This window comes from Leuciscus leuciscus (assembly GCF_965113295.1).
Source record: "Leuciscus leuciscus genome assembly, chromosome: 19".
NCBI lineage: Eukaryota > Metazoa > Chordata > Actinopteri > Cypriniformes > Leuciscidae > Leuciscus > Leuciscus leuciscus.
The window spans coordinates 19760450-19788269 of NC_138743.1; the positions used below are offsets into that span (position 1 = coordinate 19760450).

The following is a 27820-nucleotide window of genomic DNA, read 5'->3' on the forward strand; positions in this document are numbered from 1 at the left end:
TGAGACCAGAAACTGTCTGGTCACTGATATTCTTCTAAATATCTTCCTTTCTGTTCAGCAGAAGAAAGAAATTCATAAAGGATTGAAACAACATGAGGTTGAGTATATGATGACAGAATTTTCATTCTAAAGTGGAGTATCCCTTTAAAGGGGTCATATAATGCCATTTTTGTACAAGCTAATATGATTCTTTAGGGTCTAAATTAAAAGTTTGTAATATACATTAATTACAAATTCTCATTAGTATTGTAAGAAAACACAAATTTTACCTGGTCAAAAACAGCTCTGTTTTCAGCACGCCGTTTAAGTGCATGTGTCTTTAAATGATAATGAGCTTTACTCACCCTGCCCCTCTGTTCTGTGTGTACACCGTTTGTTATAACCATAACACAATAACCATAACGCGTTGTTCATTATAAACGTGGGATTATGAATTATATTGAGAACGTCGTACATAGAAAACATGCCGTAATGTACCCTGAGTGTAAACAGCCGCATTCATCGTGAAGCGCGCAGCAAGCGATTTGCAAAGATTAATATAAAGATTAATATAAAGGTTAATAAAACGTTACACTCACTTCTTCTTCTGGAGGTGCAGCAGGAGCACGAATAGTTGGTACCGATCCTTTTTTCAGGAGCAGCTTCTTAGCAAAACCAGCTTTTTACTGACCTCGTTTGTAAAGCAGTCTGGTGTGTGAAATGATTCGCACAAACATGAAAGCATTGCTGTTGATCGTGGGGAATATTCCCTTTGAAAACAAAACTCAGCCACTGCGTCTTCAGCGGTTCGGATTTAGGAACATCAAAATGACTGCTGTGTTCGTTATTACACCCAAGAACAGAACACCACAATCGCTTAGATGCCATTCTGCTCATAGACAGTGCTCCAGCGTATCAACAATGATCGCGCCGGTCCGCGCGGACTATGATTGACAGCTCGCTCACGAGCGAGGGCGGGTCTGTGTTGAAAAGCTGCTGTCAATCAACAATCGTGGGAGAGGCGTCACTTTTGTGACGTCACAAAATCGAACGGCTTGATTTGAGATGGGGGAAAACATATAAGAAGATAAAAAAAAACCACTGGATGGATTTTTATCATTTTATGATAGTTGTGTACAGGCACTGCCAAAACACATTTCAGTACAATCAACTTGTAAAAGTGCATGTGTTTCTGTGTTGCACATCACCACGTATCACACACATGACCAGCGTCGCCCAATAGTGAGCCTACGTGGTGACGTGCAACACAGACGCGCTACGCAGTTACACTACGTGAAAAGACTCGAGCCCCAGAGAGAAGGAAATTAAAAGTGGAATAAAGTCATTATTTTTGTTTGTTTTTGCGCACACAAAGTATTCTCGTCGCTTTATAAACTTAAGATTGAGCCACTGGAGTCACTTGGACTATATTAACGATGTCTTTAATACATTTTCCGGGCCAGCAAGTTATAGTGTCTTAGCCTATGGAGGAGTGAGCCAGCTCTCAGATTTAATCAAAAATATCTTAATTTGTGTTCCGAAGATGAACAAAGGTCTTACGGGGTTGGAACAACATGAGGGTGAATAATTACTGACAGAATTTTCATTTTTGGGTGAACTAACCCTTTAAAAGTGGGCCACCTGCAAGTAGCAAATCATGATTCAGCATTTTTATTTTTTTTAAAGGACACCATCTTCAATTTTCCCCCTAAACTTCCTGCTTCAACAGGAAATACGTCAACACAGGAAAATAAAACTGCACTCATCCAGCGATTTCATCTTTAAGACGAGCTTAAAAGAAAGAAAACTTCTTACTCCACCACCCCTTTCATTGTCTCGGTCTGCCCTACTTGTTTTCGTCCTGTCAAATAATGGCATACCTCATTGCCCGTACACCCTTAGAGCCCTGAATACTTTGTTTTTCTCTTTTCCGACTGAGCTCCCACCTAAAGAAAGGCACACTGATAGAGAGGCAGTGGTCCAAAACTGCTGGTACACAAGGAAGGCAATGGTGCCTGGCTCTTTTGTGCGGTTCAGTGGCTCTGGCAGGGCCACTTCAGTGAAAAAAAACAAAAAACTCAGAAACTCCCTGATTTTCCGCCATTTACTGTGGATGTTATCCATTAGAGGTAAAGTCATGCTACTTCATATGTGAAAGGTGTGCGTTTGGGTTAAAGTGAGGGGAACTGGACTGGTTTGGGTGGCTGAAAAGCTTTGCGTCTGTGTGTCACGGCGCATCAGTGGGGAATCGCATTCACACAAAGCAACTGGCAGCACGTTTCCTCATTTTTAACCACAAGTAACAAGATAAGACACCCCTGCAAAGGTGAAACTAAGGAAATGCACCAGTTTATTTTTATACAAATAAGCCTAGAGCAAGTCTTGCCGTCTGTGGACGGTTAACTTGAGACGGAAATGCCTTTCATTTCATGATTACACAAGTTATAAGGCAGTCATATTAGGCAGAAGGCACAAAAGCTTCATTTGTTTACTTTGTTTTGAGGGGTCTGATTCATTTCCGATTTTTGTTTTTGCGCAACATTTACCAGACAGTTTCACCCTTCACTCTGTGCCTGTTTCCTCTTTTGAGTTTTGTTGAGTAGTTTTCACTAAGGTATCTCATTTTGATCAAGGCACACCCCTAGTGCAGGGTTTCAATATTAGAGGCTGATGACAAAAGGAGTAATGTAGATTCACCAGAATCTCTAATAGGCTTTGACGCAGGTTGCCGGCAGACACTGCTGAGTCTGGTAACCCAATGCTGCTGCTTCCCTACAGGCTGTTTTCCAGGATCCTATGCTTGCTTTTATGCCCATTGACGTAACAGCCAGATAGATGCCCTTTTTGTTGTAAAAGGGGAAGGAGTTCAGACATGTTTAATAATGAAGTCCAAGAAAGGTTATTAATTTAGTCTGATACATTTTGTAAAAACAAACCAAAAAGTGCTTTATTTTCTGAAGTACTTTTTTTTTTTTTTTTTTGCTGTGGAGTAACGATATAAAATAATATAATATAATATAAATATAACCAAAATAAACATTACGTTATCTTCTAAAGCCATTTTTAAATTCAGTGATTCACTTAAAAATTAGTACCACAATAATAATGTACTGCCTTTTAATGTCTTTTTTCCCCCATAAGTGTTTGTGTGTGTGTTCACTACCATTCAAAAGTTTTTATATTTATTTTTCATATGCAAGACATTGTTACTATATATATATATATATATATATATATATATATATATATATATATATATATACATATACATTTTTTTATATAAATGTTGTTCTTTTGAGCTTTCTGCTCATCAATGAATCCAGAAATATTAAGCAGCACAATTGTTTTCAACATATGATAATAATCAGAAATGTTTCTTGAGCAGCAAATCAGCATATTAGAATGATTTCTGAAGGATCATGTCACACTGAAGACTGGAGTAATGATGCTGAAAAATCAGCTTTACCTTCACATGAATAAATTACATTTTAAAGTACATTAAAATATATCTTAAAATTAGGGATACACCGAAAAAAAAGATTCTGGCCAGAAACCCGAAACCGAAAATTCTCTATACACTTGGCCGAAAAACAAAGCCGAAAATTACCCTTTTTAATAATTACTGATTTATTTTACTTTTTTTTTTAAATAATTGAATTAAAAATAGACTTTTTAATTAAATTCAATAATTTTATTGAATCTGATTTTAACACACCAAAATTGGATAGAAAATATATTACAATATTAAATATCAATTTATTATTATTATTCATTCAGTTCTATGCAACATAATTAGATTTAACAGATTTCATTTTTGACCACTTATCAAAATAAAGTACAGTATAGTCCTAGAAAACTATAATTATCAGAGCATGTGAGCAGATGGCAGAGAGCGGATCACGGAACGAGAGGGTAGCGTCATTTTACTAGCGTTGCCCAGCAGGGCTTTACCACACCATGTTACAGCACAGTATAGGGCTATTGCAAACAGAAACAAGACTACAAGTAGTACACAGAAATTTCATATCGGGACATTATTTGAACAGACTTTGCTTTTCTGGTGAGCGTGAGCGGTGCATAAGTGGAGCGTTTGCTTTGGCCGTCAGCGACTGAGCAGAGAGCGCAAACACATGGAGCGGGACATTAAACAGAGCAAACTGGGTACCAGTACAGATGTAACTGCTCAGCCAGAGTCGCTTCGAGTTCATCTCGTGTGTGCATCTCGCAAAGTTACAAAAAATGTTGCACGGGAGTAAAACCTGAGCGGCGGGCCGCATATATTTTCGGCCTGTTTTCTCTTTCGGCCCAAATCCCCTAAATGCCATTTTCTGAACTTTTAGTGGATCCCTATTTAAAATAGAAATATAATTGACAGTATTTTTGATTAAATAAACATAGCCTTGGGTAACATTTTAAAAAAACATTAAAAAAAATGACTGACCCTGAAATCATTTGAACAATTGTGTGTAATTATTAAAATAATCATTGTAATTAGTAATTACTTAGTTCTGGCATGAAACTAGATGGTGCAGGCTGATAGGTCTTTAACTCATTTTGTAGCGATCACATCATTATCTACAAAGCACAGCTGATTAGTTGTTGTTGCATCAGCGAAACAAACACCAGTAGTGTTGCTGTTAGGAGTCTGCAGTGTGCTTTCAGAAACCCTCCACCTTCCCCAGCTCCACCTGTATAGATTTACTACTGGCTTAATTCATGTATTTTACATGTGCAGAAGCAGCATGTCTTACATGATCACAGCAGTGTGTATGTGAATGTATTGGTAGTAGCAAGTCTCGGTACTTGCTCTGCAACAGCAGCGTAGCAGATCTATTCCGCCAAGATCAAATACATTTTCACTACCATATCTTGCGAGAGTTGTCATTACATAATTAGAATTACTAATATATTAATTTAATGAATTAAGTCCATTGTTAGCCCTAATTATTAGCGATTACACTTTGGCCTTGTATTGATACTGTGGCCATGAAGTGACATTGAGCCCCTCTCTTACTACTTCTACATATCTTCTTGTTTCTTGTTTTAGATTATCATTGCCAAGTCACCCGTGGCCCCTTTTGCCGTGCTGAGCTACACTGTTCAGAGGGAGGGCATCCGTCTTGAGGGTGAGTGTGCTTGAAGAACAGTGTACTGACAAAACTGAACCTTAAAAACATGACACCAGTGTGAGGCAGGTAAGGACATGTTATGAAGTGGAAATGCCAGTGGAAATGAAAATGATAGGAATTAATGTGGTGTTGCACTAAGAGCACAGGAACTTGTTTTAGGTGACATAAAATTGATATATTGAAATTGTTTATGGGAAGTACACATCCTCAAAAAGTATGTATAATATATTTTAAAGGGGTCCTATTATGCTTTATACATTTTTAACTTTCTATAAAGTTTAATGTTGCTGTTTGGGAATAAAAAAATCTGAAAAGTCATTGCATTTTTTGTCAACTTTTAGTGATTACTTTAAGTCAAACCGCAGTTACCGACATTAATTTTGGTAGCTATTTTATATGTAGTCTTTATTAATAATGTCATTATAATTTTTCTCTCTAGGCCAATTCAATTAAGCTTATGAGAAATTAGAATCAATGTAACAGGATGTATTGATATTGCACTCTTTAGCAGTAGTACTTTTGCAATTTTACATAGCCTATCCCTTTTCCTTAGTTCAGTGGTTCTCCAATTTTTTTAGAGTGCCGTACCCCCTGAAGCATTTGACGTCCTTCTGCCCCCCCTCTTCCACTTAGACTGCAGTCACACCTTTTCCATTAAGGGACAATATTTGCCCCCCTTTAATCGATTTTTCCAGTTCATTTTTTACCTTTATAAAATAAATAATGCTTTACATAAAACAATGTTCAATAAATATGCAATGATGGTAAAAACGAAGTGATACTTTCAAATATTAAATTAAAATCGCCAGTAGGTGGCGGTGAGTCACTGTCTTTATGGGCCCTATTTTAACGATCTGAAACGCAAGTGTCAAGCGCAAAGCGCAAGTAACTTTGTGGGTGGGTCTTGGGCGCTGTTGCTATTTTCCCGGCGGGATAAATGCCTCTTGCGCCCGGCGCAAATCTAAAAGGGGTTGGTCTGAAGTAGCTTCATTATTCATAGGTGTGGTTTGGGCGTAACGTGAAATAAACCAATCAGAGCGACATCTCACATTCCCTTTAAGAGCAGGCGCCCTTGTTCTAAAGCGGATTCTATCTATCTATCTATCTATCTATCTATCTATCTATCTATCTATCTATCTATCTATCTATCTATCTATCTATCTATCTATCTATCTATCTATCTATCTATCTATTTATCGTAATAATGTATGATTTGCAAAAATTAAAACTGCTGCTTCTGTGTAGATGAGAGAATCAAAGTGCGCGTTGTGCACACGCTACATTGATTATGGCCAAGCATGCGCCCTTAAAATAGCATATGAATAACATGCGCAACGCGCCACTGACTTTAAACAACTTTTTCCTGGTTAGTGGCGCAATTGTTTTCTAAACCTGCAAAATAGCATGAAAGAACGTTTGCGCCGGAACACGCCTCCTCTTAGCGCTGAACCGCCCCCGGGAGCGCAAGTGTATTTCTTAGTTAACCGACGTGCTTCTGTGGAGGGAAAAGTCTGCTTTGTGCGGGTGCAAAATAGGAATGATACATGCGTCGGTGTACAAAGTCAATTGCGCTGGGTGCAAGATAGGGCCCTATGAGTGAGTCATCGAGTCAGTAACGAAGCAAGTGGCTGTTTATGAACGGGTCATTGAATCTCACGATTCGTTCAAAGCCACAGATTCGTTCACGAATCACCGCTGTGTGCTGTAGTTCTGCTATGGCTTTCGTTGCAAAATAGAACAATGATATAGCCTACTGACAATACCGTTTTAAATGTAGTACATCACAATTAAACATCACTTAACAAAAGTTACCCTTTTGTTTGTTGAACTGTTGTATAAAATCAATGTCACATTTGAAATCATGTGGATATTCGGAAAACGTTGCATTCTTGCTCGTATAATATGATCAACATTAAAACCACTTTTGGATATCAGCCTGCATTTTGATCGCAGATTTAGTCGCACAAAAAGTGCGTGTGTTGTGACAGAACACAGACCGACTGAATGACACTTTAATTTAAGTAGAAAATCTCAAATGAAGATCGCTGAACTCCAGCTTACTTGTCTGTGTTTTCAGATCATCCGCGCTTCTTCAACAGTGTAGAGCGTGCGCAAGCGTGGTTGCCAGATACTATTGAAAAACAGAAAAAGATCTCTGACTTGGGGTTTACATTTTTTTAATCTGGCAAGCGTAAGCATGAACGCTTGTAAAAACAGACTGTAATGTGTTGTCTCCTCCTTTATTCGACAAAAACAAGTGGTTTTGGTCAATTATTTTTTATTTTTTTAAACACATTTCAGTCTCGTCTGTTTTCGGCAACGGTATTGCATGTGTTGATATAGTCACAGTTATCGTTTAATGACGTGGGTGTCGTCTCTCATCGTCTTGTCTTAGTCAGGGGAAAAAATAGCCTACATCAAGATGTTAGGTCTGGCAACTCATCATTGGCACGGCTCAATCCGAGGGGCGGGATAAACGGTTGTCTTTCAAATTCCCTCTGCACGCAATAGGACAGCGCTTCAACCAACCAGAGCGTTTTCCCACCAGCGGAGCTTGTTGATAGATTAAACTTTTGCCGTACCTGGTCGGCAAAACTACGAACACATCTTCCTTTTTTAAGAATGACTTAATGTTCTTTGTTCTTTTCTCGAAGAAAAGCTTAACTCCAAGTCCTCCAGAGTCACGGCTAAACACGATTCGAAAGTCCGCTGTTCGCCAGCAGCAGCAGCTATTCTTTGTTTTCAAGTAGCAGGGAACCGTCGCAACTCTGTCGTCATTATGTTAAGCCCGCCCCGCCTACTCTATACACGATGTGATTGGCCTGACTAGAGTTTGTTTTTTCCAGCTCGAAAGTCAACGGAGAGTTGCTAGACTACACTGGCTGCAAAATAAATGTTGCTGCCTCTAGGGTGCGTCTATATTTCTAGGTTAGGGAAAAAAGGTCGTCAACAAAAATTTGTCGTCATATTTTTCGTTAACAAATTGCTCCATTGTAGTCTTGAGTTTTCTTCTGGTAACATACACATCATAATATTCCTCATTTAAATAATTTCCGCTCAAATAATTTCCGCGAGGCCTGGTTGAATTTCATTAGTAGTGTGAAACTCGCGGTTATGGGAAGGGGTTGATTTCCCAAACACGCTCAAAGCGGTTAACCAATTACACAGTGTTACAGACAGACTGAGAAGAGAGGTGCTGCAACAATGTAAAATATTTGAAAAATAATGTGGTTTTGGAACATTCAAGCTCAAAACCGTATTATTCTAGTGGACACCAAAAACAAAATCAAGACTTTGATAAAGGGCATAATAGGTTGCCTTTAAGTTTTAGATTTGTTTTTGTCATGCAATGTGTATTTCAGTTGTTGTTGCGACTCTAGTTTTTAGTAACTGAAAGTCACACTGTTTATTTTAGTGTCATTAATCGGAATCATAAAAAAATACCATGGTTGGTTTTTCAAAAAGCTAATAATACAAGTACACTCATTTGTGTGTGTGGTTTGTGTTGTTAAACCTTCTGGGTCAGAACTTCTGCCCACTGCAGTTTAACTTCCAGGACCTCTGGCTGTCCTGTCAGGATCATTTGAATTCATCCGTGGGCTTCACGGTTTACCTCGGGGCGGTTTGTGTGGATTCCCAACACCACAAAACTTTAATGGGAAACAGGATATCAGAGGAAAAACACAGTGGGGCTGTTTTGGCTCTTCAGCAGAGATTTATAGTGGTGTATGTGGTGGACTTTTAACAGCACTTGGAGAAGAATTCAAAAGTAATTCACCTTGATGTGCTCGAGTTCATTTTCGGGTTTGGAATGGAAGTAGTTTGCTTGTGCAGTTTTACTTAAAGCTATGATTGATATCAGCGGTTTCAGTTCAGCATAAATTAATAACAATGAATAATCGAACAGCTCACTTCCTGTTGATGCCTGTGCCTCATGCTGATATGAGCTCACATTCAGGAGCTTGTTCTCGTTTTTGCTGGGTTTTATTAGAGGAAGCAAGTACTAAATTAGCACATTCGGTGCTTTTGTTTAGAGAGATGCTGTAGATTTTGTCTTGGCAATTAATGTAGCGAAAAACATTTAGGGCTGCAACAAACTACTATTCTGATAAAGTTAGAGAATCTTCTGTTGCTGAAGAACCTGCCACATTTCCTTTAGAAATGGAAAATATACATTGGTCGTTTGTCATTGAAAGGTTTAGGGTTACAAGATTTGTAAAAAATTATAAAAATAAGTCCCTTATGCTCACCAAGACTGCATTTATTTTATTAAAAAACTGTCAAAACAAAACATTTTGTGAAATATGATTACAATTTAAAATTCTATTTTAGAATTTAGATTTTTAGTTTTCTATTTTAATACATTTAAAATGTAATTTCTGTGATGGCAAAGCTGAATTTTCTTCAGTGTCACATGATCCTTCAGAAATCATTCTAATATGCTGATTTGCTGCTCAAGAAACATTCTTAATTTTTTTTAAATATTTGTAGAAACTATGATACATTTTTCTTTGATGAACAGAAAGTTCAAAAGTCCAGCATTTATTTGTAATACATTTTTAATTAAATAAATTAAAGTCTTTACTATCACTTTTTATCAATTTAATTTGCCCATGCTTAATAATGTATTAATTAATGTCCCATTACATTATTTATATATTTAAAATTACATTGACCCCAAACTTTTGAACGGTAGTGTTTACTTTGTTGTGCATTTTATAGGCTACAAATGTGATTAGATTAGCCAAATGTCAATAATTTACTTACAGTTGTGCAATATTTAAAAAAATGTATTATCCATTTTTTTTTTTCAATGTTGGAGCATAGATGTTATGGTAGTAATGATGCCTGAAGGAAGAACCTGAGAAAACAGAAGTCTAAGTTAAAATATTTGGTAACACTTTATTTTAAGGTGGCAAAGTTACACATTACTGCATGTACTTACTATAGTAATAACAGTAAATTATGCATAATTACAAGTAACTAACCCTAAACCAAACCTTAACCGTAACTCTATAAGTACATAATATTACTCAGCGCTTATTTGAGTAAGTACAATGTAACTACGTCACCTTAAAATAAAGCATAACCAAATATTTATTTAATATTTTCGGTGTAAATTTTCACCCCAAATGTGTCGTGAATTTTTGGTTTCAGTCAAGAATTCGTTTTTCGTTGTATCACTACATCTAAGCAATTCCCTATTTTTGTACTTTGCTGACAAAGCTTCTCTATGAAGAGATTGTGTGGTTGTGCGTCTTTGTGTTGGGGTGAGAAAGTCTTGTGTGTGTCCAGTTCAATCCAGCTATTGAATAGTTTTGCTGTGGTCTGGCTCTCTGCATCAGTTGTGTTAATCAGTCTCTCTCTCAACAAGTGCATCTTTGATGTGTGGCTCGCAAAGCCTGCCAGCTTCAAATAAAGACCCTGTATGAGAAAGACCTTTGAAACACTCTTCACACACTTCTCTCTGAGCTTCTTACACGACGTCCTCAAGTCAATCGCACACGCATACACTAATGCTTCCTGCCAATATTTGATCTCAACACGCCTCTGTACTTCAGTTTAATCCAGAAATGATTATTGTTGGTTACTGGTGTGTGGATGATGCCAAAAATGCTAATGCAAATTATTGAAATAATAGAAACCTCAACTTCCTCATCTGAAACAAACACCTCTTCCTCCAACTCCGTTTTAAAATATGATTAATTTCTGCCATTACATTCTTCAGTGTCACATGACTCTTCAGAAATCATTCTAATATGTGTTGCTGCTCAATAAACATTTATTATCATTATCCCAATTGAAAACTGTGCTGCTTAGTATTTTTCTGGAAACCCTGATTACCATGTTTTTTGTTTGTTGTTTTTTTAGATTATTTGATTAATAGAAAGATCAAAAACAGCATTTATTTGAAATATTTGTTTTTAATATTAACATTCATGTTTGATCAATTTAATGCAACCTTGCTGAATAAAAGATTTTCGGTAACAGTTTATTTTAAGGTTACATAGTTACACATGTAACATATACTTACTAGGGGTTGCACAGACCAGTCGACTAGTCGATTTTAATGGTCTGCCATGCAGCTTTAAGCTCGACGTCGACTAGTCGCTGATCATTCATGGCCTATAGAGGGTGCAACAGGATAAGAAATAGTTGAAGTCCACTTTTACGCTCCGTTTCCAACAGTTAAAATGACAAATAAATGCCATAGAGTCTCAGCTCGAGGTTTAGGCTTATTTGTCATCAAGGCAAGGCAAGGCAAGGCAAGTTTATTTATATAGCACATTTCATACACAATGGCAATTCAAAGTGCTTTACATAGAAGAAATTAAAATAATAAAAAGAAATAAGAATAATTAAAACAGTTTAGAAAAATAAAAAATAAAATACAGTACAAACAGTCGGACGAACATTGGCACAGTGCTCATTCAGTAAATGCATAGTTAAACAGATGTGTTTTGAGTCTGGATTTGAATGTGACTACAGTAGGAGCACATCTGATCTCCTCTGGAAGCTGGTTCCAGCTGCGGCTGGCATAATAGCTAAAAGCAGACTCGCCATGCTTAGAGTGAACCCTTGGTATTTCAAGCTGATATGATCCTAATGATCTGAGTGATCTGTTGGGTTTATATTCAGTGAGCATATCTGCAATGTATTGAGGTCCTAGGCCATTGAATGATTTATATACCAGTAATAATACTTTAAAATCAATCCTAAGTTTAACTGGGAGCCAGTGTAAAGACCTGAGGACTGGTGTGATATGTTCATATTTTCTGGTTCTGCTCAGAATCCTGGCGGCAGCGTTCTGTATGAGCTGCAACTGTCTGATGGTCTTTTTGGGAAGGCCAGTGAGGAGTCCATTACAATAATCCACCCTGCTGGTGATGAAAGCATGCACAAGTTTCTCTAAGTCTTGTCTGGAAACAAAGCATCTAATTCTTGCAATATTTTTCAGATGATAGTATGCTGATTTAGTTATTGCTTTGACATGACTACTGAAACTAAGCTCTGACTCTAGTGTCACTCCAAGATTCCTGACTTGATTTTTGGTTGTTTGACCCCTAGAGTGAAGGTATGCGTTCACCTTGAGAACTTCATCTTTGTTTCCAAACGCAATGACTTCAGTTTTGTCTTTGTTTAACTGAAGAAAGTTTTGACACATCCAACTGTTGACTTCATCAATGCATTGGCACAGGGAGTCAATGGGGCTATAATCGTTGGGCGATAGGGCTAAGTAGAGCTGTGTGTCGTCTGCATAGCTGTGGTAAGCAATTTGGTTATTTCTCATTATTTGGCTCATTGGGAGCATATACAGGTTGAACAGGAGTGGCGCAAGAATTGAGCCTTGAGGGACTCCGCATGTCATGGATGTCCACTCAGACTTATGGTCTCCTATACTCACATAATAACCTCTCCCATCTAAGTATGACCTGAACCATTTTAGGACTATCCCAGAAAGCCCCACCCAGTTTTCCAGCCTGTCCAGAAGTATGTTGTGATCGACAGTGTCAAATGCAGCACTGAGGTCGAGTAGTACCAGCACTGATAATTTCAGTGCTGGTACTAGTCGACTAGTCGACTAATCAGCGACTAGTCGATTTGATTTTAAACACATAAATGTTGACTTAAAAAAATCTGAAGTCGTAATATGAACTCTAAATGAAACTCCTAATACTTACTAGTAATAACAGTAAATTATGCATAATTACAAGTAATTAACCCTAAACCAAGCCCTAACTCTAAACCTTAAAAATCATCAATGTATTAACTCATTCATAAACATTTTTAGATCTATCGGCATGACAACAAGTTCCATAATTCCGCTTATGCGTCATCAACCTACGCCTTTGTTATTGTAAGAGGTTTTCCCCTAGCGGCGAAAAAAAACAACATATTGTAGCTTTAAATTCATCAAAAGTGACAGTAAAGACATGTTTTATGTTTCTTTTTCAAATAAAAGCGTTTTTTTAAACCATTTTAAACCTATTTCCGTTTATCAAAGAATCCTGAAAGAAAAATCACTTTCCACAAAATTATTCAGCAGCACAACTATTTTCAACATTGATATGAAGAACTGTTTCTTGCATATTAGGATCATGGGAAAATTCAGCTTTGCCATCACAGGAATAAATTACATTTTAAAATGTATTCAAATAGGAAATGTAGATGTAGTTACTGTAGTAATAACTATAACTTATTACTCAGTTCTTAAATGTATAATTATAGTGTAACACGGACACCTTAAAATAAAGTGCAACCTAATTTTTAAATTTTGGGGGGAAAGCCTTGTGAAAAAGTATGCTTAAATGTTGCGTCAAAATACAAAAATCAGTTGTATCCAATTGTGCGCATGACTTAAATTTGCAATTATTTGGGTTTGTTGCGTGCAAATAAGCAATCATCAGTCATAAGTGATTCTGTGTAGTGTAATCAGTGTAGTTTTAAATGAGAGCACTTGTGCAAGTCCACAAAAAAAAAAAAAAAAACCTGAAGAAGAAAATTATCAGCTTGTTTTTCAGTTGTAGCCTAAATAAAGAAAAAAGACATGCAGTTGATCCCTACAAAATAAGTATTTTTAAAGTAAATTATTTTTATCAAAATAATCTTGATTGCAATATATGTAGAGAAATAATTCATTGTGATTGCCATCATAATCGTGCAGTCCTAATACAAGGCAGAATGGAGAGGAGAGTAAGCAACAAAAGAGATATTACCCAATATCTCGCATGTCTGGGATTTCACTTATGGATACAGGATTGTTTAACAGCCTGCTGGGACTCACCATGGAGCACATATGGAACATGCTGTCACTGCAGAATAGAAGAGCTGGACGGCACTGTGTGTGTTTGTGTCTGCCTGTCTATCTGTCTGTCTGTCTCCATATGGTCACCCTTTTTATCTCACCATGAGCAAGAAGTGACTTAAACTTGCTTTCATACGTTACAGTAAATGCCGTAGTGCCAGATGATATAAGCATGCTAACATTAATCATGAATTTCCCTTTCTCTCCTCTCAGTCTTATTTAGCACATGCTGATTCATTTGACTTAGCTTAGAGCTTCACGCCTAAACAAATATCAGGAGCCGTCATTTAATAACTCAGCAGATAATGAGCTCTAAAGACTATCACTTCGAAAAATTATGGCCATAATACTGATGAGTAATACATATAAGGTCCGTACCGTTTACCATCACAATCTCAAAAGAACAAAAGGTAAGAACAAACTTATGCCTCACATGTCTTAATAACCTGTCACCATCCATCCATAATAGTAACAGATTCATGGATAATCACCTAAGCTTTGCCAATTGCCACTTTGAGGACAAAATTATTGAGCTATAAGGTCTAAGGGTCTAACAAAGCATAACTAGTCCTGGTTCTACCATTAAGGGCGTAAATGCCACACCCTTTACCATTACTGTGTTTCAACACACAACTAACACAACTCAGCCAGACCATCTTGTGATGTGTATGTTACCGGAAGAAAACTCAAGACTACAATCAAGGTGTTTCAGGGAGTTCAGAAACAGTGCTTACTGATATAGAGAACAATTCTCTTTGGAGTGGCTTGGTGCTTTGCAACTTTGCCGACCTTTTTCATGCTCAAACAGCAACATAACTCACTAAGGAAAGTTGAAAATGTTGAAAAGCATAACGTCCTCTTTAAATTGCAATCATAAATTTGTAGAAAAAATATATTTTTACAGTATTGGACCAGTTAACACAGTCAAAAGTCAGATTTCTATCATCTGAGTCATTACTCAAACACAGTGAGGTATTTCATTACCATTTCCCCTGTATGAATTTCAGAATTTTTATCCAGTCAAAGGGATTGTAAAACATATTTTGGTAATATGAGTTCTTGGTTTTTAATGTCTTTCGCTTCCTCTTTTGTTACTTGTGGTTTGCCATATTTTGCTTTTTATTAATGCCTCCAATGTAAGAACTAAGAATGCGCATAAGAAGCTCTAGGATTTTAAAGGAATTTTATATATTTGAATCCAAGTTTGCTTGTTTCCAGCCAAGGGCAAAGGCCAAGTCATTACAGAATGACTTGTGAATATTGGTTTGGTACTGTAATAGTTCTCTGGTAGAACCGCATCTTGGCAAAGAGAATGTAATGTGGTGTACCACTCATGACTTGCCGGGAAATTTGGGAAAACGTGTTTCTTTACTGGTCATTTTTATATTTCAGTACAACATTCTGCTGGTGATGAAATGTTGTTCTACTTGCTGAAGTTGATCTCTTCTTCAACGCCTATGAGAAATGCAGACCGCATCAAGTCCAACTTGGTCCCATTCTTATCGAATTGAAATAATTGGACTTGTCACACCTTAATTATTGGCAAAGGAAAGTTTGCTCCAAACAGCAGACTGACTGTCTATAATAAACAGACAGCAGGCTACATGTCCAAACTTTCTGTGCCTGTGCCCCTACTGATGGCAGAAGGTCTGGACTCCATAGCAGATTTCATTGGCTAAGGATCGCCCGGGGGGCCTTCTGACTGACATGTAAAGCAACCAATCACAGTTATTTTTGTTCCGTGTAATGCTTGGGGCGTGAAAATGTAACGGCGATGTCCCTACAATAACAGACTGGTGTGTAAAACTCTTGGATGTATTTTAAAGAGTCTATGCCACGAACTTAACATACTTTACATACTTTTGAAAATCCAGATAAGCACTCATTGTCACAATTATACACACAAAGGCTTGTTTCTTCCACGAATGGGTTTGGCGTCACTGCATCTTTGTTTCTAAGTGGATCATTAAAGAAGTTCCAATTAAGTTTGCCATATGCATCAGACATTCATCCAGCGCTCCGTGGGCATGACATCTGAGGCTGAGACTAGGTTTCCTGTATTTGCTTGGCCAGTGATATGACCCGGTCAATCCATGAGAAGGATATGAATGCAGCTTTTCTTTGTGGCACCACTACAGGGTATCATGTGACAATCCACCACCACAGAGATATATTCGGTTGACACTGGTACCCCTTTTAAATCCACATGGATTGTCTTTACATGGCTTATTGATATTGGGTGGCACCACCAGAAAATGTAGGAATGGCTACATGGACTGTTTCATGGACCATCAACACCTATTCTCATTTTGAAGGCAATCATTTTTCTGTTCTTTTGTAAATGTACAGCCAAGAGACATCTACTGGAACTGGCCCCTTTATCAGCTCCCTCAACTAGTAACAGATTTCCTTAGTGTCATCTTTCCTTCACTACATTTTTAAAAATGACCTGCCCCTTTCATGAGCATGCAGTTAAGTCTAATGCTGGGGTGTCCAATCCTGCTTCTGGGGGGCACTATTTTGCAGACTTCAGCTCCAATCCTAATTAAACATACCTGAATCAGATTATCAAAGTTTTCCAGATTACTAGAAACTTCCGGTGTTGGGGCAGGTTAGTCAGCCTTCCAGGGGCAGGATTTAACACCCCTTGTATACTGCATGTCTGCTCATGTGCATACACAATGAGTAAAGTGCCAAAGATGGAGAAGATTGCAAGAATATACAGCAGGAGTGTCACCCAAGAGCTCCTTAAACTGAACCATTCACTGAAAATCGCTGCAAAGCAGTATTCAAGACTGGACTCAATCTCAAGTCCGAGACAAAGATCATATTTTTTAATGGTCTTGGTCAAATGAATTGGAGCTGGGAGCATGTGGACTCAATCTAGACGTGCTCTCGACCCTCTTCTTGTTTCGGTTTTAACTCGAACTTAACTCTTTTTTGGTTTCAGTCTTAACTCCGATTCCAATGAGCCTGTCTCAACTACAACACTGACAGACATTGTTAATTTTCAATGAGAGTAGCCAATTTTTGGTGACAAGCAGCAGAGACAGTTGTTGATGCCCCTAAGTTGAGAAGAGTAGCAAAACAATGTAGCAACAGGCCTGCAGATTTGGGGCATCTTGCATGCATCTCAACTCCTTTTCCTTAGCTAGACCACACATACATTTTTTTTAAAAACACCTGAAATGCCCAATGTTGCTTTGCCCCCCAATTTGCAGGTGTAATGCCCCTTTATCCCTTAATTTCTTGGAGTGAAACTACCTTGCCATTCCTGGGGCGCTGCTTAGGCTACTGTCACTCAGGGTTGTGCCTTGTGCTTAGCCCTCCTGGTCAACACCTTACTAATTTTACATTAATCATCAGGTATTCAAGAACATGCAAAGCTGGTCTTTTACACACAGGATGCTCAAGTCTCGGATAGGGCTGAACGGTTAATCAAAATCGAATCGCAATCGTGATTTGAAACGTTGCAATTAGCTAATCGCAAAAGGCTGTGTTTTGGATGGGATATGAAAAAAATGTCCCAGAGAAAAAGCATGACTGCCCTCTTTGTGTGGCAGTCTTACTAACCAACTGAGTGAGCGCACCTCCATTCTACCCCAAAGAAGCTTACCATCTACTGGATAGAAAGTAGTGTTAATTTCGTATAGGCCTTTACGTGATGAAAATGTTCGTCGACAACCTTTTTTTTCCATAACAAGACGAGACGAAGACGAGACAACACCAGCGTCATTAAACAACAACTGTGACTAAATAAAAATGCAATATCGTTGACCAAAAAAGAGCAAATGTAGTAAAAAAATATATATAAAAAAAAAAAACTTGACCAAAATCACTCTTTGTTTTTGTCAGGGGGAAAAATGAGACGACAAGCCGCTATGAGCATTCATGCTTGCAGTTACCAGATTTCAACAATTTAAATCCCCCAATCGTTTTACTTAATCTTTGCAATCTTGCAATCTTTGCAACCATGCGCACGCACTCTGTCTACACTGCTGAAGAAGCACGGATGATCTAAAAAAAAAACACGGACCAACAAGTAACCTGTAGTTTTGCGATCTCTTTTTGAGATATGAGATTTTCTGCTTAAATGAAAGTGTCATTCAGTCAGTCTGTGTTCTGTCACAAGCTGCTTCCGTTGTTTGCTTCGACTAAATCTGCGATCAAACCTTCTCAGTAATGAACTGCAGTAAATCCAAACATGGATCTTGACTATAGCCTATTGATTGTGATTGCTGAATAATTGCACTTATGCAGCTCTGTATGATAAGAAGTCTTTTTTATATATTTTTTTTGCTGTTGCTGTTTTAATTGAAAAACATTAAAGTAATTTGGATTTATTGGATTACTAGGAATTTCACTGATTTAATTTGAGAGAAGTTTCTTGTTTTACCAGTAGGCCTATATGATAAATAGCCTATCAATCAGGAAACTAGATGAGGTCAAATAAACCATGTGTATAGGTTGACATTCTCCTGATTTGTGCTAATAGGTGAAAGTGCAATAATTCTGATGAAATACATTTCTCAAATGACAATAATTATTATGATTATAATTTTGAACAAAATATACCATTATGCAGCTTGACAAGAACAAATACAGGACATACATGGTTGATGAAATATGATAACTAAAAAGTTCCTTTGACACAGGACTAAGGGCCTGTCCACACGGAGACGCGTTTCGCTGTATACGTATAAATGTTTTATCGTATTGGCGTTTCGTCCACACGGATCCGGCGTTTTCGGACACTGAAACCGCTATTTTTTGAAACCGGGTCCCAAGGTGGATAAATCTGAAAACGCCGCCCTTGCGTTTTCGTGTGTACGGCCAATCCGTATATTTTGTGAAACGATGATGTCATCATCACACCAAGCGTCAACTAGTCAGACACCGTTAAGTCACAGCAACTACATTTATGGTTTTTCATATTGTTCAACAAAGTTCTTGATTAAAAAAGAAAAAAAGAAGCTACTGTGCCTAATATTATTGTTGTATACAGCGCGCAAGGTTTATGCGCGAGCTCCAAGTCTTCTTCTCCGTTTTTAGTGTATGTCTGTGGCAGAATTACAGTGCCACATACTGGTCTGGCATGTATACTACATCGTTTTGAGTCGGTTTCAGTGGTTTCGTGTGTACGCAGATATTTCTTGAGACGACGCCGTGTTTACGGAAGTTTTTTTTGAACGGGGAAAAAAAATATCGGATAGGGAAAGCTCTGGCTTCGTGTGGATGTGGCCTAAGACTTTCAGAAAAAATATCTTTCAGAAAAATCCCAATTAGATATTTTCCCCAAATCGCACAGCCCTAGTCAGAGGCTAGTCCTTACCTAAGACCTCAACAATACTTTGCACAGTTCACGCATCTTTCTTAAAAACTAAATCTTAAACATTACGTCCTTGAGGTTTAGTATTTGAATACTAGTATTTGTACATGAATTCTATGCAGAAAGTAAAACTCATTGACCTCAAATGTGTGATTCAAGGTAGGTTTGCAGTTCAAGTCTGAGATAACCTGGGCTAGTCATGGGGTTAGTCACACACCTCTCTGTACCTAAGAGATGAGTGTAGGTGTATATGCACTTTAATAATTAACCTTTACGCCAGTGTTAGTGAGGTCACAGACGGCAGCTTCTGGTGTAGGTCAGAACACAACAGCTGCTTGTAGGGATTAGCTGTCTATTTCTCCCTTCTAGCTGTATACCCCCCCCCCCCCTCTCTCTCTCTCTCTCTCTCTCTCTCTATCTATCTCTCTCTCTCTCTGGCTTTTAACACACGTCCTCTTTCAGATCAGTAATTTTGCCCAATGATTTGTTTCTTCAAGTTTCTAATTACCTCCTAATATACAGTATTGTTCACTTAAAGGCTTTACGTACACCTCTCGCCCTTAATGCATTCAAAATGAATTGTATTATCACTGACACTGTACCAGATTTGGTCATGGCATGATGCTGCATTTGAATGTTGCACTCTTGCTGAACTCTTAGCAAGTAGCTGAATTGAAACATCTAATCAGTACTTTTCATTGTATAATTGTTTCCCTTTCCCTTGACCTAATGCTCAGAGCAAGCTCAGGCTCAGCTGATGTGATGTAGCTCACTTACATCTTTGAATTTAATTAATTATTTTAAATTGTAATAAAATTATTATTATTATTATTATTATTTATTCTGTTGTCTAAATAAAGAAAACCATTGAAAAACACTATTAATGCCTTATTAAGGGTAATCTGTATGTAAAAAAATAAATAAAAATGCTCACCAAGGCTGCATTTATTCCTGTGATGGCAAAGCTGAATTTTTAGCAGCCATTACTCCAGTCTTTAGTGACACATAATCAGAAATCATTATATGTTGATTTGCTGCTCGAGAAACATTTATTACTATTAACAATGTTGAAAACAGTTGTTGTGTATCTCCAATATTGTACGATATTAATGAATCAAAAAATATTTAATACTAGCTGATAACTAGCATCTGAACTGAGACTTTGCCTCTCTGAAAATGATACATTTAAGTTTTCTAAGAAGCTGAACTTCAGATGTGCTGGCACAGCTAAAACAATGCGACTTTATAATTGTCTTAGCCCTACCTATGCACTATTAGATTATGTTACAAAACTTTTATGTAATTCCTTTAAATGACAGTAGTGTTGGATAAGATTCTTTGGTCCAACCTCATAGGATTGTGGTTGGACTGATAGAACTTTCTTTCTGTAATGGGCAGGAATAAGCAGGTCTGGAATAATGCTGCCCCTGTTGCTACTCTACAGCTTAAGACTCTGCCTTTAATGAAAGGGGTAACAGGCCTAAATGGCTGGAGGCAAGGGGAAGCCTTTGGGAACGGCAATATCCTTTTGGAATTAAATTGCTAAGTTCAACTTTGATCCTTTGGAGAGGGGATTTTATTTAGGCCAGCATTGGTTTTGCTATATATTTGCTACCTCTCTCTGAAAACTGCTTTTTTTTTTTTTTTTTTTTTTTTATCCCCAGCAAATGGGTAGAGAGGAGTGTAGAAGACTGTATGAAGAGTAATGAAAAGGCATTTTTAGTTTATGCAAGTTTTGTTGTTACAGTGTTTGGTAAGAAACATTTGCGATCATTTGTGTAAGTGTATTGCTCTACATTTGATAAGGTCCTTACACTGTGCTTCTTTCAAGTTACTTGCATTGGCATGCTTTGAGTCCATCCATCCATCCATCCATCTTACCAGTTATCCTCTCTAGAGTTGCGAGGCTAGATATGTTTTAATTTGTTCTACCAAATTTCCTCAACAAATACTTCTAGTTTCAGATAAAGCATGTGAAGTTTCACCTCAGATGTGCCTTTGTGTACGTAAAGAATATCAAGTGCTGGGAATCCCCAGTGTAATCGCTTCAGGCTGAATTAGCCTGGATTTAGGGCTGCTTGACGCCGCAAAACACAAAGCAAAGTCAATGAATGATGGTAAAGCAATCACCATGGACTACAGAGTCTGTAGTTGGGTCTTTTGGCAAGCTGTGTTAGGTCATAACACAACTGTTTTACTTGCATAATATTTACTTACTGGATAATTATAAAGGAAAAGATTTCAGGTTCAAGACCAGTTGATGAGAGCCGCTGGACAGTGAAGGGTTAAGTGTGTTTCCTGTAGGAGAATAAATTAAATGTGGCCATAATCACATTGCAGGAATGCAGTCAGTGTACTCTTGTGAAACACCCCCTAAGCCCTGGCTCTGCTCCACTCTCTCAGCGCCTCACACAAAGATGGCTTTGTTCTCTCCCCCCTCTCCCCTTCTCTCTCTCTCTCTCTCTCTCTCTCTCTCTCTCTCTCTCTCTCTCTCTCTCTCTCTCTCTCTCTCTCTCTCTCGACTTTTTATTTATTTGACTCCTTCTAACTCTCATTTGCTTTTCTCTATCCCAGTTTTACTTTTTCTCTCTCTCAGCCACTTAGTCAATGTTCCTGTTTTCCACTTTTACTTTCTCTCTTTCATGGATTCTGGGTTTTTTCCCATACCTTCCCCTACTTTTATTTAGTTTGGAAGGTCATATTTCTGGACTGCTGTTTCATTTTGTTCATGTTGTGTTATTGCTTGTTTTCTCTAGAAGAAAAGCTTGATGATTTATAAAGAAAATAAGTTGCTGAAAGCAGCAGCACAAGACATTTTATTTTATTTTTTTACATTGCCCCATCAAACACTTAAACTATATTTGTGATTCTCATATGGGATAATTAAAAATATCAATGACTATGTTACTTTCAAAAGATGCATTAATGCAAAATTTAGTTCTGCTTTGTCATTGATGATCGACTTAGTACTGACCAGTTTGCAAAATCTCAATTGGGACCTGACCAAAATTGTCACAACAACATAACTTGCTTGATGCATTGGACTTCATGCTTTAGTTTTGTTGTAAGACACTTCCTCAAGTTCATATTAGAGAGACATTGAGAGAACTCCTGCTGAGAGGCAGTTCATTCTCGGTTACTGATTTACCCAGGTGTTGGGCAATTTTTGGTGAATTCTTTCCCTCCTGCCAGATCAATTGGATAAAAGACGAGCAAGAACTGGCGGGTTTTCTTCTAGGGACCGTCATCTGCTCACATCTCGGACTGCAGCTGCTGCTCTGTATTCCAGCCACACGTGCATCCATGTGAATATGGAAGCAACAAACGAAAGCCTCTGCATAAGCCATGTTTCTCTTAAGATTCATTCTGTTCACAGGTGCTGATTTACCAGCGCCCATTGAGACGTAGTGTATGTGTGTGCGTGCACATAAACACATGTGTAGATTTCTGTCTGTACTTATGTGAGTGTCATTGTTGAACAGAAACCCCCTTTCTATTTAAGTGCTAAACAGAATGACTCACCCTGTCACAGCTGCAAATGTCCGCACTCCCAGAACTGTTTCGCTTTCAGCAGAGGACATTGCATACAGTGCATGGGTACCAAAACCCAAACTCCTGAAAGTAAAATGGGCTTTGCATTACACTCTCAGGCTCTGAGTCAGACCTAGACAAATGACTGTCAGTTGAATTCATACCTAAAAAGAAGGAGGTTAAGTTGAGCTACATTAACTATCCTGACCCTACCTCCCATAAAAAAACAAGCCTGCAAACAATGGTGTTTACTGTCAAGGGTGGTTATCATCCAATTCATTACATTTATATTGAGATTATGTAAGGGCAATTACACAACTGCAATTCCCCCTTCCTGTCCTTCATTTTGGCTCTCTTAAAAAGCCACAGTGTCCTCAAATCTCACAGAGGAAATGGAGCATTTCTGAATCAGAACATTTTTGCTGATGTCCCCAGCCTTGGCTCACAAAGGACAAAACGAGGCCCTTATTAAGCTGCCCCTTTGCCAGGCCACATGGAGGATTTGCGAGTTCAATGGGATCTGCAGGAACAACAAGGGAACAACGAAACTCTTCATCCTGTCAGGAAAGCATGGCAGAGGATCCTAAACCTACGGCCTATTTTTCTAGACAAACTAAGCAACTTATTTGAAGCCTGGGTAACATGAAGGTGCCATTTTATTTACCCAGCGTGTCTAAGCTGAAGCCTCACATTATCTTCACACAGATAAACTTGAAACAAAAGGCCTTGGCTGACTCAATGTTTCCAGCAGGGTGAGGAGTAGAGGGATTTTACAGAGCTGTACCATGTGTCTTGGCCAGTACCACACTGACTCATTATTAGCAATCAGTGTTGGATCTGGATGGCTTTAGCTGCTGTGGTTCTGCGGGGTAAAAGCTCCCATGATTGTGAGACGTTTTCAAGCTGCTCATCTCTGTAATTTAGCAATTCGGTTTGATTATTGTGGGGGTTTTGTTTCGACTGCACCCAGAATAGCTCAGGCCTATGAGAAAAGGGGGCTTACTAATGATTTCTGTTTCCTAAGACTTACAACATGCTACTCAAGTGCAAAAACACATTCTGGTGGGGCTGATCCACTAGAGTTCTCTCTGTGCCCAGACGGTCTTACTGATGTGTCCCCCTAAGGAGAAGTTTTCTGGACTGCAGTGCTCCAGGTGAAGGGGCCCTTTCTGTGTTATGTTATACTGCAGCAGATTTCATTAAGGTGTTCATTTCCAGAAACCTTTTATCTCCTCCTCGCAGTCCTCCAGACTCCATCTGAGCTCCATAAATCAAAGTGGCAGAGTTGCGGGGGTCAATGCGAGAGCACTCCTCTTGAGAGTCTTCTCTTGTTCACTCTGTGCTGGTCCTGGATCAGTGAGTTGGGCATTGCGAACCGGATCATTTATTTTACATATGTACTACTACATGTTCACTTGTGCTTGTTCTAAGTTCTCAAAGCTCTTGCATTCCATTTCCAAAAGGGCACAGTGAAAAATGGTGAGTGATAGGCCATGTTCGCGCCTCCTGAAGCTACAGGTTTCTTTCCGCTATTTCCTGTCTCGCCAATCTTGCTAAGACTTGCCCCATGTGTTCTGCTTTATGGAGTAATAAAAAAAAAAAGCGTAATAGCTCTCATCTATTCTTGTTAACAGCACAGTGTGCGCTTGTTTGAGTGTGACAAAGGGTGAGAGAAAGGCTGGATATTAAGGGAATTTGGAGCAGCCCCCTTAAAGGCATATGTAAACATTTACGGTTTGTCTCAAGCTGCTGGTGTGATTACAGAGGCCGTACTGTACAGAGGCAGTCGAATGGAAAATGCAGAGCACATGAGTATGAGTGGCCTACTTGCTGGAGAGCATTTCCCGACCACTCTGCTTCATGGTATTAGCAGGGCGCTGCCTCTCGAAGCTAATGTGTTACGTCTCATATAGAGGCTTGTTAGGAGATCCAGTCAACATCCGTCTGCACTCTGTTCAAGTATGTTTATGGGTTTGCTTATCTCCAGATTGAATAGATGTTTCGGCGGCGTAGGATGACGCAATGGAAACCAAACCAGATGAAGCGAATAATTATGTTTGTAAGCAGTATGTTCATGCTTATAGCTTTGGAATACCAGTCATGTGAAATCATCACTAGTCATAGTTTTGAAGGACTCATCCAGAACAAACCCTCTTGTTTTGATGTGTCATGTGTTTTGCTGATTGTTACTTCTATGGGGAATTGGAAAAATCACTCATGCCTGTTATTACTCCAAGCATGGAAGTTGCCAGTGTGTGGGATGCTAATATCACTCTACAGAGGTTGTGCTAGCTTTAGTACACAAGTCTTAAGTGCGTTTACACTGATGGTGATGTGCAGTGTCAAAGCGATGGACATCATTCGTTTTCAATTAAGAGTTTGCCATTTAAAAAGATAAGCAATGCGGAGCCTACCAATATGAGTGCCCACAGTGATCTTCCACCCGATACAGATTTTTATCTCTGCCGATAGGAACCGCTTCACTGAGTGTTGAAGTTTGATGTTCATGTCTTTGCCTTCTATTTTAGGGCCCCATCATGAGGTTTTAACAGAAAATGAAACAAGACTAGCACCCAGGCTCATGGGATGTGTTGTTCTCATGAAAAGCCAGAGCTTGGGAATAAAGAGGTTTCATAATAAGCTTCACAGCCACAGGAATGACAGTGGCAAAACATAGCTGGATGTGTATTTAGCCATGTTCTACACTGTCTTCCCCCTCAAACCTGGCCACATAAAATGTGGCACTAATTTCCCTCAGCTGGTCACTAGGAGTATGTTTTCTTGGGTTTTATAGGAATACATATTGGTCATTTAACTGATTCTGTTCCTTACCAAGACTTGAAGGATCGTAGATTGCTATGGAGTTTCAACCTAAAGGATCAGTGGAGCCTGTATTTCCTCCCACAAACTTTCACTCAAATTGATACCTGTTTGTATACTGTATATCGGTGTATAATACCATGATGTCAGCCTGTGCCAAAGCAAAACCAACCCCTATTTTTCTTGTCTAGTATTTTGTGGAGTCATTTTTTGAAGCAGTTACCGGAAACATGAGCCGCTTGCATCTAATCAGGTAAACTAGGGAGACAGTGGACAAGACTAAAGGGTTGCTCATGGGTCAGTGCAAAAAAAAGAATGCCCAAGATAATGAAATGGGGAAATCTTTTAAAAATGTTTTTAGAAATTAATTATTTGTATTCATGTTGATTTCATCCTTACAACAAAATTGACCTGAATTAAACTTACCTCCAAATATCTGATATTATAGTCACTTATTGAACTTTAGTAGACAAAGTCATGGTGGTCAGGGGTCCTCGACGATATAAATTCCTGTTTTAATTTTATGCTTTTATGTTTTCCAGGGAATGAAAACCCAGAAAGTTATTTAATCCATGGAACAGATCCAGGGCTTCAGCCAATCAGAGTGAGGACGGGGTTCATCTACAACCTCTCCCAGGCCACGCCTTCTTCTTGCTGAGAACCCTTGGCTGCAGAACTTAGTGGCTGTTATTGTCCTATTTTTAAGGCCAGTAAACAAATGTGAAGTGACTAATGTTTTCTATGTCAGTTAAACACTCAATGCCGTCCATTATCTGAAGATAACGAAGTGTGATGATGCATTTGAGACATCAAGGTTATTTCGATGATCATTTGATGACTATACTGACACTTCAGTTTGCATGAGGCTATTGAAATTGTAGAGGCACACATCATTTAATATTTATCATGCACCATAGATATTCCTAACAATTAAATAATATGATTGCTTTATGATTTCTTTCAGGTACAAGTCATGGTTAAACATTGCAGGAACATGTGGTGGAGCAGCAGCTTCTTTATGGCAACAAAGAACGACAGACACAAAGCGGACAGAGCAAACTCCACAAGTCGATGGCCAAGACTCCCCTTCGTAGAACATTACCTTAGTTTTCATCTAGTTAGAAAACTGCAACATCAGTCAGCTATTGATTGACAGGCTTAATTTTCCTCTCGCTAGTCGTGTGATAAGACAGCAGTCTTGGCCAAACGCTTCTTGACCCTGACTGGCCGTTGCCATGGCTTCTGTTCCCATGACTCCTGTTCCCATGGTTCCTCTGCCTTAAAGGGAAGTTTGTCTGATTAGATGAACAATGGTGTTATTTTGGGTGGTTCCTCCTTTTTCAGCTTGTTTTGCTTTTGGTTGTATCTGCACATATAAGCATTGACACATTCTCTATGGTCTATTCCTTTCTAGTGAGTTAAGTGCAGAAAGTACACCTTTTATACTTCTAACATTAATAAATCTAATTGATTTTCAAATTCAACGTCTTCTAATCTCTAATTATTTCAGCTTCATTAGCAGATTGTGCTGACAGTGCAAACGACAATCTTTAGCTCTCTCCGCCAGCAGATAAAGTCAGTTTTGACTACCCATTCCGCAATGCTGAGTAGGTGTTCTTTCTGTCTGTCTTTCTCTTTCATCCTCTTTCTGTATATCTCTCCTCCCTTCCCCCCATAAGCAGGCTGATAGGCTGAGAGTTCACATGTTTTGACAGATCATTTAATGGTTGACCTGTGGCGATATCGCTGCCTGTGCCTGTGCCTGTACCAAGGGGAGGAAAACTCTCCTTCCTTCCAAAGAAACTCCTTTTTCCACTGCAAACCAGAAGGCTCTGGAGAATGATACATTCATGGTGAATTTAAAAATCAGAGCAGAGAGTCATAAGATTCTGACGTGAGTCTAAAATCCACAGTGATCTGTACTCATCCCTCACATCAGGCTTTCTATGAGTGCCACAATACAAACCAACCACAGCATGCACACACATTGCTTGGGGCTTTATTGTTCTGAGAGATAACACTGTTGAATGATTTATGTCGAATATCAGTATATTCAAATTAGCCTTGATTCTTTTTTTTTTTTTTTTTTGCAGTGTTTGCTTGATAAAACTGGATACTCATGACCTGAAGTCAGTTCTGTTTCAGAACCTTTTTGTTTGTTCTTGGCTCATTTAGTCTTGAGGTTAAACCAACAACCACACATTCCCCTAGCTCAAAACTCCCCAA

General features: G+C 38.5%; 1 protein-coding gene across 2 annotated transcripts in view; it reads left to right on the forward strand.

Moving 5' to 3' along the window:
- Positions 1-27078, forward strand: part of rad51b (RAD51 paralog B) — a 61168-nt gene extending 34090 nt beyond the window's left edge. For both annotated transcript variants that reach the window (XM_082146724.1, XM_082146723.1), the window contains exons 9-11: positions 5027-5105; positions 26137-26300; positions 26559-27078. In XM_082146724.1, the coding sequence (XP_082002850.1) occupies positions 5027-5105; positions 26137-26252 (195 nt within the window). In that variant the 3' untranslated portion in view covers positions 26253-26300; positions 26559-27078. The remainder of the gene's footprint in view (positions 1-5026; positions 5106-26136; positions 26301-26558) is intronic.
- Positions 27079-27820: the final 742 nt, after the last annotated feature.